This window comes from Hippocampus zosterae, chromosome 9 (assembly GCF_025434085.1).
Source record: "Hippocampus zosterae strain Florida chromosome 9, ASM2543408v3, whole genome shotgun sequence".
NCBI classification, from domain to species: Eukaryota; Metazoa; Chordata; class Actinopteri; order Syngnathiformes; family Syngnathidae; genus Hippocampus; species Hippocampus zosterae.
Genome location: NC_067459.1, coordinates 6,538,991 through 6,561,034, shown reverse-complemented (window position 1 = coordinate 6,561,034; position 22,044 = coordinate 6,538,991). Strand labels below are relative to the sequence as shown.

At 45.6% G+C, this 22,044-nt stretch overlaps 1 protein-coding gene and 2 long non-coding RNA genes across 7 annotated transcripts in view; 2 read left to right on the top strand and 1 right to left on the bottom strand.

The window, feature by feature from the left end:
• The first annotated feature begins 12,147 nt into the window (after positions 1-12,147).
• Positions 12,148-12,653, top strand: LOC127607196 (uncharacterized). Its single transcript, XR_007964003.1, has 2 exons — positions 12,148-12,321; positions 12,384-12,653. It is a non-coding gene; the product is annotated as an uncharacterized LOC127607196 (long non-coding RNA).
• asic1b (acid-sensing (proton-gated) ion channel 1b) overlaps positions 12,475-22,044 on the bottom strand; it is a 249,894-nt gene continuing 240,324 nt past the window's right edge. For 2 of the 5 annotated variants that reach the window (XM_052075156.1, XM_052075153.1), the window contains 5 exons: positions 20,020-20,111; positions 19,810-19,889; positions 17,069-17,185; positions 14,975-15,077; positions 12,475-12,900 (listed from right to left, as the gene is read on the bottom strand). In XM_052075156.1, coding sequence (XP_051931116.1) covers positions 14,982-15,077; positions 17,069-17,185; positions 19,810-19,889; positions 20,020-20,111 — 385 coding nt within the window. In that variant the 3' untranslated portion in view covers positions 12,475-12,900; positions 14,975-14,981. Of the gene's footprint in view, positions 12,901-14,690; positions 15,078-17,068; positions 17,186-19,809; positions 19,890-20,019; positions 20,112-22,044 lie in introns of those variants that run through there. The other 3 variants (XM_052075157.1, XM_052075155.1, XM_052075154.1) reach the window with 2 other exon arrangements.
• Positions 13,101-13,500, top strand: LOC127607200 (uncharacterized). The gene is made up of 2 exons (XR_007964007.1): positions 13,101-13,247; positions 13,284-13,500. It is a non-coding gene; the product is annotated as an uncharacterized LOC127607200 (long non-coding RNA).

The window sequence follows — 22,044 nt, the reverse complement described above, 5'->3', positions numbered from 1 at the left end:
GTTTTAGATGTCTCCCTTCTCTAACACATCTCATTCTAATAATCGGGATCATCATCAGGCTTTTGCAAAATTTGCTGATGAGCTGATCTTTTGAATAAGGTGTTTTGGAGCAGTGAAACATCTAAAACAGGCCAGCTAGGGGCTCTCCAGGACTGGACTTGGGCACACCTGGTCTGCTCTATTTACACAGCTCCATCCCATTGAGTTGCTGCATTAGCATAGAGTAAAAAGGCAGTGAGGCAGATGCCCGCATTGATGAATGCATATCTACGTCTGTGCCAATCACTTTGAGTAATGAGCTGGAATCCAAACTGACACGTTGGTCACCATGCACAGTGTCATCATCTGGTCTCCTTTTACAGCAAGGTCGACACCATTATAGATATGTCAGTCATACCGGGGGACCTGCTATGTTAATCCCAGTTTTTGTAATCAAGCATTTTAATTAACTTAATGCAAATGATAATACACGCTGAAAAAAGTGAAACACTGATCTAGTTAAAATATTGCAGTTGCTAGTTGTTTAAAAAAAAATATTTTAACTAAAAGCAAATGATACAGCTAATTGGTAAAACTGAAAGCAACACTTTGACTCAAAGAAATTATTTTACTTAAAACTAGAGCTTTCCATGTCATTTGACCACTTGTCACTTCGGGTCACTCCCTATCGGTCAGTGGAACTGCCACCAATTAAGCCTCCCTTTGAACTATGTCTATCCGCCATTATGGATTACGCTAGAGCGGCACTGGCTTCAAGAAGACTCCTCCAACACGAGGAAAGAACTTTAGATTTTGAATTTTGCTACTCTATAGGATGTGTTTTACAATGCATGGATATGGATGTATTAAGGTTGGACAACAAGTGTCTTAATTCTGGCCGTAGCTAAGCCAGGTCAATGTTTCTTTATCATGCACAGGACTATATTTTCCAGTCGTTTTTTTACTAAATACTTTTGTAATTGATGACTTAAGAGATCTCCAAAACAACAAGCCAAGAACAATGAACTTGACCGTCTAGCTCCGCCACTGCTTGTACGTGGCACAAGTCAGCTGTTGCCGGGACATCCTCTGGCAGTGTTCGGCCAATCAGCTGTATCTGTGTTGGCCATCGAAGGCATGGATGACAGTTGGTCACTCTGATTTCTGATACTTTCATTTATTTGCAAATCACCCTCAGATGGCGCCACTGAGAGGTGCGCCAGTCTCCCAGAGTAGCTCTACTGTACTTTGTTGAGGCTGACCCAAGCCCCAGCACTCCCCTTCCTCAATGAACTTAGCATGGGATGAGTTATCATACTCATAAGTCAAGGAGGAACATCGATCCACAACCTTGATATTGCATAGATCACACACTTAGAAAATACTGACACAACCATTGTGTCTGATGGTAGGAGGGCTAATATTGTGCTTCAATTCACATTACGGTGTAGCTGCAAAGACTAAAACGTCTTTTTTTTTTCCATTTTACAATTTTTTTTTAATCAGCATTTTTGCCAATTTAATTTGTGAGTTGTTTCAAACATAATTTCTTTCTGGTATTGTATTCTGTTGCATGAATGTCACTAAGTGGATATTGTATTACATGAATTGTACCCAAGGCTGGCCCAAGCCAATTTTTTGGGATGTCCGTCCCCATCCATTTACGATTTACAGACATACAAGAAAAGTAGATTTTTTTTTTCTCAACATTGCTCTCAATAAAATAACATCACCTATTTGAAAATATAAAATTGAATATTTTCTCCATTTCATCATCATTTCGTGACTGTCAACAAATCATGCCAGTGACTTACTGTTGTGACTTCTAATTGTATGAACCAAGTGGAGCAACGTGACATCTGCAATTTTCTTCTTTTTTCTGCCCTGTGCTCTGGATCGCTTTGGTAATTTTGACATGTTCTCACAGTTTTCTGGGGTTTCATAAAATAAATAAATGAAATATTCTGTATACCATTGAGCACAATAGATAAATGAGCAGTTTTGTCATGAAATGAGTACCAGATAAGGCTAAATAATGAAGTTACACATGTAATGCATTATAAGCGGTATTTGTTGCACATCCATTTAAATGTGTGCTCTTCTAAAGTGCCAACTCTTCCACCATCTTACTGAAAAAGAATAAATATGTCACGTCGCGTGTCCGCCAGCAGGTGGCGGGTTTTCTCACCCGCCATCTGCGCACCTGTCCGTAATTTCGGGCTGATTACCCTCCTATATTAATGAGACTCCGGCAGTTCTCCCACTGCCGGAGAATTCCTCACCGTGCCATTGATCTCTCGTGCTAACTCCTCTATTTGTAGATTACTCGTTGCCTTTTTGCCTTGCGGCCTTTACTCTTGCCATTCGCGTTAGTCACTAAATTGAATACTTAGATATTGCCTAATCAGTAGCTCCTCGCACTTTGTTTTTCAGCGAGCGTTTTCAGTTGTTTCCTTATTTCTTCCCTGGTCCTTATTTGACCAGCGTTTTGTGTTTCCGTTTTTTCCCTGTCGGGCTCTTTCTGTTTTTGTCATTAAAGACACTCTTTGCTTTGAGAAAATTCTTTCGTTGTCTGTTTTCCGGGGATCCAATCCTCTATTTTTTCGTTCTGCACGGAGCGATCATTATCGCTTCGGGCAGATCGTGACAGAATTCTCCGGCCACCATGGATCCCGCAGACATCGAAAAAATTTTTTCCGCTCTTTCCCGACAAGAGCAACAGATGAGTCAGCAGGGCCAAGCCATTAGGGAACTCCGTGGCGCGGTCTCCATGCTGGCTCATCGGTCCGATGATTTAGAACCTCGGTTGGTCCGGGTGGAAGAGCGGAGACCATCTCCCCCCGGGGTTCATTCTATTATTCCCGAAGCGCCCTCCTCATATCCCGTTATGACGAGGGAGCCATCGCTTCCACACCCCCCTCGCTACGGGGGCGAGCACGGGCAGTGTGGACACTTCCTCCACCTGTGCTCTCTCATATTCGACCTACAGCCTTCTGCCTATGCTAATGACGCCGCCAAGGTGGCTTATGTCATGAGTCTGTTAACAGGTCCGGCGGCATCGTGGGCGATTGCGACCAGTGACGCCAAGCCGAATCTCCGTACCTCGTTCCCCGACTTCGTGGCTGCGTTCCGCCGGGTGTTCCATCATCCCGTGCGAGGCAGAGAGGCAGAGGGCCGGCTACTCGCCCTCCGCCAGGGAGAGCGATCGGTAGCGGATTACTCCATCGAGTTCCGGATCCTGGCCGCCCAGAGTGGATACGATGATCGGGCGCTGTGTGGCCTGTTTCGCCGCGGGCTAAACCCTCAACTCAAGGACGAGCTGGCGACCCGCGACCACAGCACCAACCTGGAGGAATTAATCGACCTCTCCCTCCTCATGGACAATCGCCTGAGGGAGCGAAGCCGGGAGCGTGGAGGTGATCGGTCCCAGTTCCGACGAACACCCACGGAGGAACAGGTGCAGCTGGGAGGCAGGGACGCTGGTGCGGAGGAAAGAAAGCGTCGTTTCAGCGACCGAGCGACGACTGACGGCGTTCCACCATCTCCTCACGCCGCAACCAGCCATCCGGGGTCGTCACCCCCTGCCCACCAGGAGTACTGTGAGTCACGACCGCGCGCGCCCCCCTTCGAGTCTAGGCGAGTCGACTCGCGGCCTGGACACCCCAACAGACTCGAACTCGAGGGGGAGATATTAACGGGGTCCCGGTCGTGGCGGGTTCGGGCTCTGGTTGACTCGGGGGCTGATGACTGTATAATGGACACCGATCTCGCATCCGAGCTGGGTTGTTCCGTGGAGAGGTTGATAGATAGGAAGCGGGTTTGTGATCTTGATGGGCGCCTCCTGGCGGTAGTTACGCATAGGACGGAGCCGTTGAAACTTCTACTGTCCGGCAACCATGTCGAACATCGCCGTTTTTACCTAATGCCGTCTCGCAATGCCCCGATCGTTCTCGGGTTACCCTGGCTGAAGACGCACAATCCCGTGATTTCCTGGGCGCGCCCAGCGATAGACAGCTGGAGCCCATATTGTTACCAGCACTGTCTTCAATCGGCCGTCGGGAAGCATGAACGTGTCACGCCCCCCGAGGAGATCTGCCTTGACGGAGTGCCGGATTGCTATCGGGATCTAAAGGAGGTGTTCAGCGAGGATCGTGCCCACTCTTTGCCCCCACACCGCCCCTACGATTGTGCTATAGACCTGCAGGCGGGCGCTCCGTTGCCGACCTCGCGGCTGTATCAGGTGTCCCAACCCGAGCGCGAGGCATTGACGGAGTACATCAACAGCTCGCTCGCCGCAGGTCTTATTAGACCATCGCGTTCACCGTTAGGGGCGGGTTTTTTCTTCGTAGGGAAGAAAGACAAGACCCTGCGACCCTGCGTAGACTATCGGGGATTAAACGAAATAACAATTAAGAATAGATACCCGCTACCCTTGCTGGACTCCGCCTTCGCCCCATTGCAGTCAGCCACCATTTTCTCCAAATTAGACTTGCGCAGCGCTTACCACTTGATTCGCATCCGGGAGGGTGACGAGTGGAAGACGGCTTTTAAGACCCCTCTGGGTCATTTTGAATACCTGGTTATGCCTTTTGGGCTCACCAACGCCCCTGCCGTTTTTCAAAATCTAATTAATGATGTGCTAAGGGACATGATAAACATCTTTTGTTTCGTTTACCTTGACGATATTTTAATTTTTTCCCAGTCACTACACGAGCACCAGCAACACGTTAGGCTGGTGCTACAACGTCTACTGGAGAACCGGCTCTTCGTCAAGGCAGAAAAGTGTGAATTCCATGTCCCCGTCATCTCCTTCCTAGGGTTCATTATTGAACAGGGCAGGTTAAGGGCGGACCCCATTAAGACGCGTGCAGTCACTAACTGGCCGGTTCCGTCCAATCGCAAGGAACTGCAGCGCTTTCTGGGGTTCGCCAACTTCTACCGACGCTTTATCCGCGGTTATAGTCAGAAGGCGCTCCCCTTAACCCGCCTTACGTCCATCAAAACCCCATTTAAGTGGGATTCGACCGCGGATGCGGCGTTCGCAAACCTGAAGGCGGCGTTCACCAGTCCCCCCGTACTACAGCACCCTGATCCTGATCTCCCCTTTATCGTGGAGGTGGACGCCTCGGATTCGGGGGTGGGGGCTGTGCTGTCCCAGCGCTCTCCGGTCGACCAGAAGTTGCACCCCTGCGCCTTCTTCTCCCGTCGACTCAGTGCCGCTGAGTCCAATTACGACGTGGGCAACCGTGAACTGTTGGCAGTTGTGACCGCCTTGCAGGAGTGGCGGCACTGGCTCGAGGGGGCAAAGGAACCCTTTACGGTCTACACGGATCATAAGAACCTCGCCTACCTCCGCTCCGCCAAAAGACTGAACGCCCGTCAGGCCCGGTGGGCCCTCTTCCTTACCAGGTTCGACTTCATCCTCACCTACTCTCCCGGGTCTAAGAACACCAAGCCCGACGCCCTCTCCCGTCTCCACGAGCCTGCGGGGAGGGATCGATCCCCGGAGACCATCCTCCCGGCCCGGTGCGTCGTGGGGGCCGTTCAGTGGGAGGTTGAGCAGCGGATCCAGGCAGCCCTGGAGGGGGTTCAGGTGCCGACGGAGTGCCCAGCAGGGAGGCTATTCGTACCTCCTCCCTTACGATCTGAAGTTCTGCAGTGGGGACATGGGTCCAAGGTGGCGTGTCATCCCGGGGTGAACCGGACTGTGCAACTCGTCGCCCAGCGTTTCTGGTGGCCGGAGCTCCGCAACGACGTGACGGAGTTCGTCAAGGCCTGCACCTCCTGCGCCTGCGGCAAGTCGTCCCATCAGCCGCCGGCGGGACTGCTCCAGCCGTTGCCCATTCCTCCTCGCCCGTGGTCCCACATCGCCCTGGACTTCGTCACGGGTCTCCCGCCTTCCCGGGGTCGAACTGTCGTACTCACGATCGTGGACCGCTTCTCCAAGGCGGCTCATTTTGTTCCTTTGTCCAGGTTGCCGTCGGCGCTGGAGACCGCCGACCTCCTTGTCGAACACGTCTTCCGTCTCCACGGCATTCCACTGGACATTGTCTCGGACCGGGGGCCCCAGTTCGTATCCCGCGTCTGGAAGCAGTTCTGCCGGTCCCTCGGGGCCACGGCCAGTCTGACCTCGGGGTACCACCCCCAGTCCAATGGACAAGCCGAGCGTGCCAACCAGGATCTGGGGGCGGCCCTCCGCTGTGTGCCTTCACCGTCCCTCATCCTGGGTCGACCACTTACCCTGGGTGGAGTACGCGCACAACACCCTCGTCTCTTCTGCCACTGGTAGGTCCCCCTTCATGGCCGCCTACGGGTACCAGCCGCCGCTGTTCCCGTCCCAGGAGGGGCAGGTGGAGGTCCCCTCTGTGCAGCACCACCTCAAGCGGGCCCATCGCGTGTGGAAGGAGGCCCGGGCTGCGTTGTCCCGCACGGCGGCCAGGAACCAGCGGATCGCGGATCGTCGCCGGCGCCCGGCTCCTTCATACGTGGTAGGACAGAAGGTGTGGCTGGCGACTAGGGATCTTCGGCTGGCCGGCACGTCTGCGAAACTGGGACCCCGATTTACTGGACCGTTCGAGGTCGAGGCCGTCATCAGTCCGTCTGCAGTCAGGCTCCGGCTGCCGCCCACCATGAAGGTTCACCCCGTCTTCCACGTCTCCCTACTCAAACCCGTGTCTTCCAGTGACTTGGCTCCTCCTCCCACGCCGCCGCCCCCTCCGCGGGTCGTCGACGGTGACCCGGTGTACACGGTTCGTGCCATCCTGGACTCTCGGCGCAGGGGAAAGGGGTTCCAGTATCTGGTCGACTGGGAGGGCTACGGGCCTGAGGAGCGGCAGTGGGTGCCTCGCTCCTGGATCCTTGATCCATCCCTTTTGCGCGACTTCCACGCTACACATCCATCCAAGCCGGGTAGTCCGCCGGGAGGCGTCCATTGAGGGGGGGGTACTGTCACGTCGCGTGTCCGCCAGCAGGTGGCGGGTTTTCTCACCCGCCATCTGCGCACCTGTCCGTAATTTCGGGCTGATTACCCTCCTATATTAATGAGACTCCGGCAGTTCTCCCACTGCCGGAGAATTCCTCACCGTGCCATTGATCTCTCGTGCTAACTCCTCTATTTGTAGATTACTCGTTGCCTTTTTGCCTTGCGGCCTTTACTCTTGCCATTCGCGTTAGTCACTAAATTGAATACTTAGATATTGCCTAATCAGTAGCTCCTCGCACTTTGTTTTTCAGCGAGCGTTTTCAGTTGTTTCCTTATTTCTTCCCTGGTCCTTATTTGACCAGCGTTTTGTGTTTCCGTTTTTTCCCTGTCGGGCTCTTTCTGTTTTTGTCATTAAAGACACTCTTTGCTTTGAGAAAATTCTTTCGTTGTCTGTTTTCCGGGGATCCAATCCTCTATTTTTTCGTTCTGCACGGAGCGATCATTATCGCTTCGGGCAGATCGTGACAAAATAACAGCATGCAGTATTTTGAGTGCAAAAGTACTGCTTGGTGACGACCGCACTGGCTGGCTTTAGCGCTTGATAAAAAAAATACCGCCATTTTGATTAATCTCACACCTTGATGTGTTGTTACTCTGTCGAGAGTGTTACCTTAAGGCAGAGATTTGCAAACGAAGGCTCGCGGGCCGGATCCGGTCCATTGGTCTTTTCAATCCGGCCCGCTGAAGTTTGGTACACAATTAAGGTTCGATGTGAATGGTTGCATTCATTTCATTTGGACTTGTAATGACAGGCATTTTAACGCCAGGTGGCGCATTGACTTGAAGTTGCAGAGCACAGATAGGGAGGGGGAGAGACAGGGAGAGATCTTATCTACCACCTATGGACTTCCGTCAATCGGAAATTCACGAACCTGGTAAAAAAAACGTGCATTTAAATTTCTACGACTATATTACATTAATGATCGATTCATAATAATGGAAGTTCTGGAACCCGGAAGCCATACGGAAGCCCGTACTAGCGCCAACTCAAGCAACTCCTGCTCGATACATTGGAATAACTTTGTCGGTGCCGCTATTTTCTTTAATTGGATCCAAAACTGCGACATGTTAGTGACTCTTTATTCCAGTGAGTTTTACTGGAATTGTATTTTTTTTCTTTTTTTTTTTTATTCATTTACATTTACGTCCTGTAGATTATGGCATCCAAATGAAGAGGAACGGTAATGACCGTGGAAGAGAAAGTGAAATGCATCCGATTAAGTGAAGCGCGTTACAAAGTAAGGAACGCTTGGAGGCGGAAAGACTCAAACCTACGAGACTTTTGAAAAACAAGGAAGCAATTCTTTCTCAGTCCGATTCTGTCAATTTCCCTGCTCAGAGTGAATTGCTTGCGGATCCTAGAATAAAGAATATACTGTTATCAAGGTTAAAAACCTTCCACAAACTGGACCGCTGATAAGAGAGAATGCAAGCTCCATCGCGCTATGAGCATCGAGGACTTCGAAGCGTTCTGTGGCTGGCTTCAAAAGTTGGTTGAACGACATAAGCTGAGCAATGCTGTCTTGGGTGGTGATCGAGGAGTGGTCAAGTTAGTAACAGTAAGTGAGTGGAAAGAAAAGCTACCAAGGTCTGATACTAGTCTCATTTGGTAGCAAATAGTCCTATTTTTTTAATATGATATTTTGCTCAGATACTTTTACTGCAGTTTTTGTGTTATAAACGGTTTTCGGGCAATATATTGTTGCACTTGGTTGCTTGTGTTGTCACACATGTATGTTGTTAACATGCTTGGACGTTCATACAGGGCATGTAACGTCACTGTATCCCACAGAAGGAAATCCTGTTATAAGGAAATATTGGACACCGCAAATATGATTCCTTAACTAGAAAATACTGTATCGCTCCACTTCTATTGGTCAGATCACCGCCCATCTGCAGCAATGCACTGGCTAAAATGGGTGATCAACAACACTGTTCTTATAAAAAAAAAAAGTTACGGGTATGTTAATACTTTCATGCTTTTGTTCTTTTGATGTTTGATATGGACTGTCAACAAATGCATTTTAGTTTTTTATATGGACCGTATCTTGTGCTGAACCGGCCTATGTGTCAAATTTTAAAAGTCAATGTGGCACCCGAGCCAAAACGTTTGCCCACCCCTGCCTTAGCCCTTTGTTCAAATCAGGTTTAAATGCTTTGTACTTCACCGACTGCCCGGAGACAGCCGTGATAGGCTCCAGCACGCCTCTCGATCCTCGTGAGAATAAAGTATTTCAGAAAATGGATGGTTGGAAATGATACTGACAAATGATCCATATTTTCTCTCTCATACATGACGCTGTTGGCTATTCTTGCTGCTGCTTGCATTCACCGCTGTATTTATACTCTAGTTCACGAGTACCCTAAATATGGGGACCATTTTTCATGATTGTGTGGCCATTTTTGAGAATGCGGATGGACCTCTTCTGCAGGCCACCCGTCACCATGAGCTTGCTCCTCAAACTTGAAGCACATTTTCTATTTTTCTATAAATAAAAACTACCTCACAAAAACACCCACACTTTGGAGATTAAACCTTTGCCACACATAATATCTGCAAATCGTATGAGACTTCTCCGTGAGAGAAATACACAAATCTTGTACCATATCAGTGCCAAATAAACATGTTGAAGGCAGCCGAGGAGCTTGATTTAGATAAAAAGTTGTGCCTTGATCTTGTTTCATTGGTGCCAAGGAACTATGTTGAAGTGATTTGGGGAGTTTCATTTTGACAAAGTAAGGCTTTAACAAGATCTTGTGGCATCTATAGGCAATGAGTAACCTTTTTAAATTGTGCCAATTATTTGGAAACTTTTGCTTGCATGGAAGGATATACTTTTTTTTTAAAATTCGCAACATTCAACGCTGCTGAGTATTCTCTGTGCTGTTCACGTTCACTTCTGTTATAGGAGTATATTGGGCTGGACAATGTACACTTGTCCAGATATTGAGAATTGATTGTCAGGTGTTCTCAAAGTTTTTACTGTATTCTAGTTTTATTATACAGTGTAATTTCATTTTACGATGGTTAAGAATGTTTAAAATGATATTTAAACCCCCCCCCCCCCCCCCCGCCTGTACAGGCATTAATTTTACATCGGCCACAGTTTGTGCTTGTTTAAAAAAAGAGCTTGAGAAGATCATGTTGGCACATAATATTCACAATGGAGCAGCTGCATTTGTTGCTTGGCAGGGTACGATGCACACAACAATTCAGCAGAAGGCATCAAGAATGTGCGCCTGCTGCTGGACGAGATTGATAAACAATGTTTTTTGGGGTTGGATAGTTCTCATCCGCACAGTCCTGTTGCACAGCTGAAGCTGTAATTGGGTTCCCAAATGTTTTGGCTCACAGCTCGCCAAGCGCATCCGGGATCAAAGCTGTGGTTAGATGGAGATAATGGCTGGCTCTTACCCTGCTACTCTCGTGTCACTGATGAGGATTTAATTTCACAAAGGCGACGTGGAATGAAAAGATAACTTGTTGATTTGGGGTTTGGAGAAGAAAAGGAAGAATCTAGGTTGACTGTTCGCTTATCTTGTAACTGCATTTCTGTGGCAAACTCTTCTCCTTGTCACCTTTATTGGGAATGGCTTGCAAGACACATGATACAATAATCCAACACCTCTTTACTGCAAAACCTTATTTTAAAAATAAAAATACCCACATTGGAATAGATTAATTTCAGCAAAATTATTATTTCTTAAAACAAATACACATATTAGCCTAAAATACAGTTACACTATTGTGTATTTATATGTCCTGCATCTATTTAATTACATAATCTGTTAAAAAAAAAATCAAGTTTTACACGTTGGGATTTTTTAAGGGAATAAATATTCAAGTGAGAAGGGCTTAAACAAAAACATTTTGGGAGGAAGAAATGTCTCGGGAGACCAAAACAAGCGCATTTTACCTTGAGTGGAGATATTGTGTCTGGGTTGGATTTTAGGTTTTGCAGTGTTGCTTGTCCATTTCTTACCGGCAAAAGCGCAAACATCAGGTCAATTTCTGATATGCTATCGTTCCAGTTCATTCACAAGACAACCACAAAATCTGTGGCTCGGACCCAATTTTTTGTTGAGCACACACACACACAGACACCACACCGCAGGACAATCGTTCAGCGATATTCGACAATTGGGCCTCAGAATCTCAAAATAGCAATTTTTCCAAAATGATATTTACACTTTATTTATGCGGGCCTAACTCAATAAAACAGCCCATTGCCTGGCGAATGGTGACAGGATTATCAGGCAATAAGTAAGCATTTTTCATATGAAAAGCAAAAGGAAACAGTCAGATCGGCACGATAGTAATCATAAGACAGTATATCCAGAAGAAGAAGAAGCATACATTTTCTTTTACATTAACTCTACATACATAGAGGTGGTATTGTGCTTTGAGAAGACGTCTGCAACAAGAACAGAGATACGGAAACAGTTCAACGGCCCCACAACACAAAAGTAGTCCTCTCCCCGACATTGTTCCTCATTCCTAGGCCCCAGGTAGGGATGGACAGCTTCGTAGCCGGGTGGATGATGAATTGATGTGTACAAATGAATAATAAAGCAACAACACAAACACAGTCGATCCAAAAATCAATTTACCCCTCTTCAAATGACAAGTTTTTGTGATATACTGTATATATAAAAGAGCAAGATAAATCATTTAAAAACATTCATTTATTCATCTTCCGAGCCGCTTGATCCTCACTAGGGTCGCGGGGGGTGCTGGAGCCTATCCCAGCTGTCTTCGGGTAGTAGGCGGGGGACAGCCTGAATCGGTTGCCAGCCAATCGCAGGGCACACAGAAACGAACAACCATTCGCACTCACACTCACACCTAGGGACAATTTAGAGTGTTCAATCAGCCTGCCACGCATGTTTTTGGAATGTGGGAGGAAACCGGAGCACCCGGAGAAAACCCACGCAGGCCCGGGGAGAACATGCAAACTCCACACAGGGAGGCCGGAGGTGGAATATAACCCGAACACTCTGCACTGTGAAGCCGACGTGCTAACCACTGGACTACCGGGCCGCCCCATTTAAAAACATTTTCAAACAATGTGACCTTTAAGTTGTCTGACTGGATGGAAAAAAAACCCAAAAGAAAAGTAAAAATCAACAATTGGGATGAAGTGGTTGCGTAAGTGTGCACACCCTCATAACTATGACGTGGCTGTGTTCAGCATTGTTCAAACTCATTGGACGGTCACACATTTTCCCATTTGTTTGGGAGATTTTGTTATGGTTCAGTGAAAACAAGGAAGAACTTTTTGTCCATAATTCTGAAAGGTGAGTCTGGTGAAAAGAGAACACCGCTCATCATCAAAAGAACACCATACTTCAGTGAAATGGTGTTGGCAGAATCTTAGCAACTTTCAGATTGTTGTTGTATTTTTATTTGTTTTTTTTAAAGCTGGAACTGGGGCCTTAGTTAAGGTGGAGGAGAATTCTTAAGAGTATGATACGGCAGTGAGAGTTAGCACATAATTTCATGCAAACTGTCAGGAAAAGTTTACCCGAACAGCTGAAATTCATCCGGGGTCAATCGGAGGCATATTATCAGGTGTCTGCCATCTCTCATTTAACAGTTTTCATGGCGTGATTGGCTCATGTGAACACAGCCACATCCCCACTTATTTTTAATTCCTCTCCCAAAGAATATTTTTTTACTCTTGTCAAACAAGTTACATTCATGGTACAGAATTTTTAAATGTTTTATATTTTTTAAAATATATATTAAAAAACGTAACATTTGAACAGCGGTATGGAGACTTTGGATTTCTGCTACAGATGAACTTATGACAAATCAAGAGTGGAAAATGTAGAGGCCAAAGTGTGTCGTCCACGCCAAGCGATCAGCAGACATGAAATATAACGACTGATATGATGTCTGCTAACATGCATCCTTGGGCTGACTCGGGGAAGGATCCCTGAAAGCGATGTGAGAAGAGAGAACACAGTTATTTCACCCTCACGCCTACTGCGGCCATCTTAGTTTGGATGACATTCAAAAGCAATTTGGATCTTGCTGTGACGTAGCATACGGAACCCTTGAAGTTTAACAGGACCCTTTGCTTGAAAGTATGGTTAGAAACTAAAGGAACTATTTGGATCATATAACATTCAAATGCAGTAAGATTGCCCTGGAAGTTTGAAAGGGGAGGTAGGTTGAACATTTATGGTAGGGAAAAAGAGGGAAGGAACTTGCCCACTTTGTTTGCAACTAATATTGGTTATCTTGAATCATAAACCAATCTAAAGCAGTAGTCTTCTTGATGTGACATACAACAAGGAACTCTTGGAAGTTTCAAAGTGGACCGTGTTGCAAATTTTTCTTGGGAGGGAGGAAAGGAACACACACTAATTCCGTTTTTTTTTTAAATAACTGATGTAACATTCAAAAGCAATGTTTTTTTTATTTTTTGCTGTGACAGGTAACCTTGGAAGTTTAAAAATGGACTCGACCACATCTAACCTTGCACATTTTGAATTATACTATATAACATTCAAAAGCGAAATAAAGTTCGTATCATGAAACATAAGGAACCCTATAAGTTACATGGGTAGAAAATTTTAGTATTTTCCATAATATAGTGGTGCCTTGAAGTACGAGTGAACTGACTTGCAAGTTTTTTTAGGTACAGGATGCTGTTCCAGTGTTCCCCCCGCACCTCCATTTGCTTTGCCTCACATTAGGATTGCCCTTGCGAGCTTAATGCTAACATATAATGGGAAATGGCATAAACGGGCTCAAGACAAACATCTGTGTGGTGATATATGTTTTAAGCAATTAATTTTTGAACACAAATGGTGCAGCAACACTTTTAGTCAAACAATATAACAATAGTCACATGCGTATACTGTTTATCATCTGTAAAGTAATACTATTACTGCATCTTACTGAGTCAGTGAATGTTTTTTTTTCCCGTTTGGATGTGCATGATTTTATTATTCTCCTCCCAGTGACCAAGTTGCACACACCAGAAGGAGCCACAATTTATTCATCATGACCCACAAACTGTTGGTTTCTTTACATTCTATTTGGTCAACATTAATACTGCATGTTTTTTGAAAGTAAAATATTATATGATTAGAATTCCTGGGGAAATACAATTAGTGTTTTAGGCTATGATTGTGGACACAGAATAAATTAAACTTTTATCTGAAGTCACTTCTATGTGTCCCATTTGAATGTGAGCAAAAGTGCTGAGAAGAGTTGCTTTGCGGGGACGACAGAGGCATCTTTTGCATGGTTTTTACATGCCCCCCCCCCCCCCCCCCCACACACACACGCATACACAGTATACTACATGAGATGCGTCATCTTCCTCCCGCTGAATGAGGCAAACTTATAATATATATATATATATATATATATATATATATATATATATATATATATATATATATATATATATATATATAATTATATATATATCTTAGATATGGGGTATATATTTACCGGTACCCCATATCTAAAAACAAAACAAAACAACAACAAAAACCAAACTGAACTGAAAAGCAACAAAAATACATGCAAATGGAGGAATACAATCATGCATTTACTCAGTGAGACCTGAATTTTCCACCAATGCTCGCTTTGTGAACACACGCTGTGACGTCGCAAAGGGGTTTGTCCCTTTGCTATATGGAAGTGGGGGCTCTCTTTGAAAATGTTTGATTTTTATTACAATGACTATACAGTTTTCCTTTGTTCGCATGAGTATGTTTGAGAGAGAGCGGTCCGAGTTTGCGTCTCCTTTGTGGCAGTGCTCCAGAAGGATAAATAAATTAGGGTCCTGCATGAAAAGTGTGTTTTGGGGTGGACTTTCCTCTCCACTAAGCCTGGGGCGACAGATTTCCTCCGATTTTTCTGGCTGAATTTCACGTATAAAAGTGCCTTTGTTTGGCCATGGCATTGGTTCCTCGTCCAGATAGTCTCGTTGTATGGTTTGGACTTTGGTTGCAGTAACGCACGCACGCACTCATTCAAGCTCAGCTCACGTTCAGCTCAGCAGGTGAAGTCCTCGAAGTTTCCCTGGGCCGGGTGATGAGGTAGCATGTTACCCGGGTACGTGGACGGCGTACGCAGGTTGTCGCACGGAGCCTAGCAGGAGTAGGAAAAACACGAAAAAATAGGAAAGGGGTCATGAAGACGGATCTGAAAATGTTTTGTGCAGCTTGGCAACTTGTTGCACTGTTGGTGTTTGAAAAAACAACTCGTAGGGGGAGAGAGCTCGTGAAATCAACACACCCATTTGTTTGGTTGATATCAAATCACCGCAGAAGATTTTCTGGAAGCCAGGAAAACATTCAGAGCAATGTCAAAAGAATAATGCAAGATTTCATCTTTATGGACTTCATAAAAATTCTCTTTCAAGACGGGTCTACTGGCATTCTCACATGGTTTAATTCTGCAACTGCCATAGAAAGTGGACTCATGCTGATTCCGGCAGTGGCCCACGCCATCTGATGTGTGTGTGTGTGCATGAGTGCGCGTGCGTTTTTGACCCTGATACTGATTCCGATGCTGAAACCGTACTGGTACCATTTGAAAGTACAAGATTAGGGCAGCGGCCCGGTAGTCCAGTGGTTAGTACGTCGACTTCACAATGCAGAGGTACCGGGTTCAATTCCAGCTCCGGCCTCCCTGTGTGGAGTTTGCATGTTCTCCCCGGGCCTGCGTGGTTTTTCTCCGGGTACTGCGGTTTCCTCCCACATTCCAAAAACATGTGTGGCAGGCTGATTGAACTGTCTAAAATTGTCCCTAGGTGTGAATGTGAGCATGGATGGTTGTTTGTCTCTGTGTGCCCTGCGATTGGCTGGCAACCGGTTCATGGTGTCCCCCGCCTACTGCCCGAAGACAGCTGGGATAGGCTCCAGCACCCCCTGCGACCCTTGTGAGGATCAAGCGGTTCGGAAAATGGATGGATGAAGATGAAGATTTTTCTTGTAAATCTGAAGAACTGCACATTCCCTTGGATGTAAGATCACTGATGTCATATCTTGGTCAGACACTGCTTAAAAACCATTGTGTCTCTGAGCTCATCCGCCCCGGCGCCTCAGGTCTGCGGACCAGACATTATTAGAAGTACCAAGAACTAAACTGAGGCTCACAGGGGATCGAGCCTTTTCTGTTGCTGGTCCCTCTCTCTGGAATGACCACCCACTGAACATTCGGCAAGCCTCCTCGCTGCCCATCTTCAAAACCCTCCTCAAAACTCACATGTATTCTTTGGCATTCGACTCAGCATGACTTAGATTTGTTCTTGGTTTTACTGTTTGGTGCTTTCTACCATCTTTATTACCGATTAGTTTTACTGTTTCAAACTGCAAAAGTGATAGTTCAGATGAAAAAAATGGGAATAATTTGCAGCATTAATCCATTTTGCCATTTTTAGCCATTCATCAAATGAAAGTTCACTTTAACTAAAATAGAAATACACGTGAAAACATGCATTTGTGATTGGCATTGGCAGTAAAGCTCCAGAGTGGACTTTGAAGGTTAAAATTGAAGGCTGGGCGAAGTGGAAATCCAAGACCGGATCAATAAAAGTGATGGAAAAAGAGGAGGACCATCATTCCTTTGCTCTGCTTTTCAATTGAAGTGGCGTTATTAAGCCTGGCAAACGGTGAACTGTCACCCTCACCACCTTCAAATTTTTAATCTGACCACCTCACTGCTTTGATTACGCTCAATCTGCTCTCGTATGTCACATCTCATCTTCTAACCCTCTTACTCGTCCGCCCACCGCCACACTTTTCTGCAGACTCACAAGCAGGAAAGTGGGAGAGGCGGCAGATGGGTATGTGTTCAGACGTGGCGAGAGCACTTAAAAGTCAATGGGGGCGGGTGGGGTGTGTGAATGGGTTATGGCTGATGAGGGGGGTGCATTGCAATGCTGGTTTGTTAACAAGTACAAATATTTTTTTACTGTTTTTCAGCACATTTCTCAGGTGTCTGTACTTTCTGACAACAAAAAGAAAGCATAAGATGTAGAGAAAAGCTTGTTTGTATAGTGTACATGCATATGCCTTTTTTTAAACACAAGTATCTGAACTTTTACTTTAAGTAGAGCATGTGAGTTCTTTTGCCACCTCTGGTTTACTGACATGGTGCTTCACATCATCCAGACTCAGCACAGTGCCCCGATCATTGTTGTTGCGCCCCTTGTGTTTCTTCTTCACGCATCGGCACAGCTTGTACTTGATGACCTGGGAAGCAAGGCACAGACAGGCAGGCAGACAGACGTGTCATCAGAGCACGATACCACTCTTTTGAGCCCACGCGATTTGTATTGAACGCATCTGGCAAATTGAAATGAGATTTTACATTGCGGTAAATGTTTTTTTTTGTATTGACCAGCATAGCAAACAAAAAGATAGAGATTTGCAGGCGAAAAGCTCTCAGCACTGTAATAGTTCTCTCTGACAAATGAGCATGGACATTCTGACTCATCTAAAATATAACAGCTAAAATGTTAATGTATTCAAGGAGTGTGTGTGCGTGTGTGTGTGTGTGTGTGTGTGTGTGTGTGTGTGTTTGTGCACGCATGGCAGGGATGAGGAATTCAATAGAAGAATGGCACAGTGCAGGAGCGACTGACAGCAGGAGAAAAAGACTAAAAATACATTCTAACCAGTTTCATATGTATATATGTGTGTGTGTGTGTGTGTGTGTGTGTCCAGTGGTTAAGCCGTCAACCTCACAGTGCAGAGGTCATGGGTTTGATCCCTGGCTGTGGCATTCCTTTATGGAGCTTGGATGTTCTCCTCTGTGCCTGCGTGTTTTTTCTTCGGGTACTTCGGTTTCCTTCCACATTCCAAAAACATGCATGACAGGCTGATTGAACACTCTAAATTGTCCCTTGGTGTGAGTGTGTGAGCACAGATGGTTGTTGAGTTTCTTTTTTTTAATTCACTGATTGGCCACAAAATCCTGATTGTGTAACGCCTAAATACATATCAGTGATTCCATTTTGAAATGGGAGCAGCTTTTTCCCACTCTTGCCAATATTATTTTTTTTAGTCAAGACAGAATAGTGATTCCATTTCAAATGTGTTTTCTTTCTTTCCAATCTGCATCTTTGAGTCCTGTTTGATTTTATGTGAAATTTGGTGCTCCTTTACAAACAGCCCATGCACACTCAAATGGACAATTGATCATCTTCAATTACAATTGGGGGCAGGGGGTGGGGGAACCGGAGTACCTGGAGAAAACCCACGCAAGCACGGGCCCAACATGCAAACTCTACGTTGGAAGGCGGGAATGCAGATATGAACCCAGGACCTCTCCACTGTGAGGTGGCTCTGTTCACCAGCTGTCCGCCATATTTTATAGTCAATGCACAAAAATAATAGCACTACATGATTTGTGTTTCTCCCTTTTTCAACATTTCTACTTGGCTCTCGACGAAGGCGAACGCTTTTTGCACAGCTCCTGCCCCCAGCCCGCACCCTCTCCCTGCTCGCCACTTAGTCTTTCTGCTCTTTGTCAAACTTTTTCCTAGCCTCCTACCGTATTTTCAGCCGAAGAACTAACCATGGAATTAGTCGGCTGGTCTCTCGATGCAATCGACAAAATTTTTTTGATGGAAAGAGCAGGCAGTGGGGAGCCTGCTTGCCCTCCGGGGACATTTGCTGCTGGATACGCCCTAAATCCATGGAGGAAGTGGAGACTGGTGTGCCTGGCAATACTGTCCGTGGAGGATGTGGAAGACATCTACATTATTGGCCTTTTGATAACAGGTATGCTGTTTGGTATGTTTGGTGTTGGCAGCTTTCTATTCTATCGCAAAATTCAACCGACGGGAGCGGCTTTATTGGAAGTGAAGAGGCTGGCGGTCATTCTGGATGGTTTGGCGCGAATGTCCAACACTCAGACTCAAGCGGGGGCTGAGCGAGGACAACTGAAATATTGTTGCGGTTTTGGAGCGACTCCGCGCGATCGACAATCCGGAAAGACTTCGGATTCAGGCTGATCGGCGCCAGTGAAGAGACACAGATCACGGACTCAAGGCTGTCTGAAATTGTTGGCGGCCGTCCCTCCAAAACAAACAACGCTATCTGGCCTTTCCCTTGGATGGAAGTACGCATGGAATCTAGGGCCCCCACCATCACCCCCTTCCTTCTCGGCCATGGACTGATAAGCCGGGACTGTCTTCATGATGAGCAGACCTCGACGAAGCAGCTATGACCTGTACACGCATACACATACACAACTGGACAACCACACGCGCATACACATCCTTGTTATCACCGTCTTCATCGCTCCGATTCTTTTTCCCCCGTGACGTGGTTCGATCTGCAGAGCGCACGGGTGACCGTGGAGCTGGTCAGGACGGCCGCGTCGCGGTCACCCCTCCTCCCTTCCGATTCACCCCCCCAACCCCCCACCACTTATTACATGTTATGTCTTGTGACGTGTTTTAACTGTCATATTCTTATTTATGTGCTAGGGTCTGTTTTTATCCTGGACTTAAATTATCCTCAGAAGAGGATACTGTAGTTCGAGTGTGGGTTTTTTCCCTCTCCCTACCCAGCGTTTTCCTTTCTGAAGTCTGATTGTAATTTCCCCATTGCGGGACAAATAAAGGATATCTTAATCTTAATCTTAATCTTTTTTCCAATATTCATTTGATAAAACAGTAGTGCTATTATTGTGAATTTTGATTTTTCTTCTGTCTTCTATAAATCTATATTGTACTGTCATTGATAGTCAATACAGAGGAATCAGAATGGGTGCATTTGTTTTGTTTCTTTCCAAAATATGCTACATCATATACTATGCAACAGGGCTCTGTAATAGTTTGCGCAGTGATGATTCAGACATCCTTTACCTCGTAGAGGTAGTCAAAGAGTTCAAGGACAGTAAGGATGCTGGCTCCGATGAAGAGGCCCATCTGACCACCGATGTCACCTGAGCGGCAGAGGGAAAAAAGGTTGCGATGTATGACAGAGGTACTATACAAGCACTGCTACCCTTTCAGAAGTTGTTTCAAAACCAAAGTCTCCAGCATGCAAATCACTTTCATCTGTCATCTGCTTACCCAAGAGGCCTGCCAGTTCATAGGCCTTCTTTTGTTCGATGGTCTCGTAGTTTAGGGCTTCAAAAAAGATATCCAGGACTAGAAGGTTATCTCTGGGGACAAACATGCGAAAATGAATGCCCTGAGAAGGCGGACGCCTCATTGACTCAACTGCGTAAATAACTTGCAGTTGCGAACTAACAATCGAGTTGGCTCAACGTCCTTGTTGGCCTGCTCTCAAAGAACAAAACATAAAAGGCTATTTTCGAGTCCAAAGACTGGATAAAAGACCAAAGAGTTATTATCCAGCGTCATGAGCATCCGTCTCTCAACTCCACACAGTGCACTTGTTCTTAAATTCTGATCAGCCTGCATAGTTAAAAAAATAAAATAAAATACAAATCATGACAAGTAATGATCCGTCAGTGTCCAAAGAGATTCTGGTGAATTTGATAGCTGAATCAAAGTGACTATTAGCAAATGATGGCAAAATGATCATCACATTTTGACAGGGTTAAAAAATCTATTTAGCATCACCATTCTATTTAAAATCCCTGCTTACACTTGGGGATCATTTGGCAGAATTCCCATGGAGGAGTTCATCGAAGTAAGAGCCCTGGTATTTGCCCAACAGGGCTGAATTAAAGTACAATTTGGTGTAAGGTTCACTTGTTTTTGTGCATTGTGTAATGATACACATCCACCGAATTTCTCAACTCGTCTTCCCTTTTCACACGACTGCATGTTAAAAGCGTGCGGAAATACTGTTCCCAAAAATGGTACCAGGAGCAGGGTCACTTGCAAATTACGCAAGTCTATCCTCAAATACAAGCACACCTGGAAAATATACTGTTAAAAGGAGAAATGCTTACATTTGGAGCTAGTCTGTCCTATTGAACACACGATAAGATGGCTGGCTCATTGAAGAGAAAAACATGCACTGGGCTACAACCATTACAAGAACTACATCCAGCATAATGGTGAACTCCGGTAGTATTTTTTATTGTTTATTTTTATCTGTTTATATTTCAGACTGCCAAAATGTCTTTATGCTAGCGCAAATATTCATTGGGCAAATAACCCTCCAAAAAACATACATATGTCTGTAAAGACTTTCTTTTCATTATACTATGGTTGTCTGCAAAAATCTGCAATGCACTCACATTAACCTGGACTTGAGTTGTCAATTGTCCTGCAGCTCGACAAAGAATGCCTAGTGTGAAGTCTACAGTCACGGAATAGTTTTGGACCCTACATAGTGGCCCAGGTGAAATTTCCTTTGCATGAATATGATACACCATGCACCCCGTATTTTAAGTATCCTTTAAGTGTGCTTTAGCTTGATACAAAGAACCAAGTGTGAAGTCTGTATCCACTGGGACCCCCAAGAAACTGATAGGCATTATCAATTTGTATCAGGTATTCATTATTTTGAGAACACTTGAGTTGTTTTCTTATTCATTTCGGAGCAATAGAACAGGTGGAAAATTGATGGCTGGATGGATCGCCTCCATATAGAAGATATATTCTCACAGTCTCTTTATTAGCAACATATTTCACAATGGCAGCCAAAGAAGTCCCCCTGGTTTACCACTGGAAGGCATAACTGATCAATAGGTAGACATGTTTTCCTAAAGGTGTTTTTGCTAGCCCGCGGCTAGGTTGAAGCTTACATGTTGTCAGGCTTTTCCACATCATGCATATATATTGTGAATTATATCATGTGTTGCAATACTGTCCAGTATGTCAGCCCACTGTAGATAGCCTGTCGGTGCAAAGATTTGGCTTTTACATCACTAAGCGCTGAACAGCCCACCTGCCAAGACATGCAGGGGTGGCCCTCGTAAATAATGAATCTTGTTTTTTACGCCACAGAGTGAGGGATGGATTTGAAAGTTTTCACTTCCACGCGTTCCCTGCAGACAAGCAGTCCACATCCTGCCAAAGACTCATGATTTACACCACCGAGCACTCCACAGCCCATTTATGGGGACTCTCAGAGGGTCCGTCGCAAAGAATACACGACCAGAAAATTAAAACACCCAC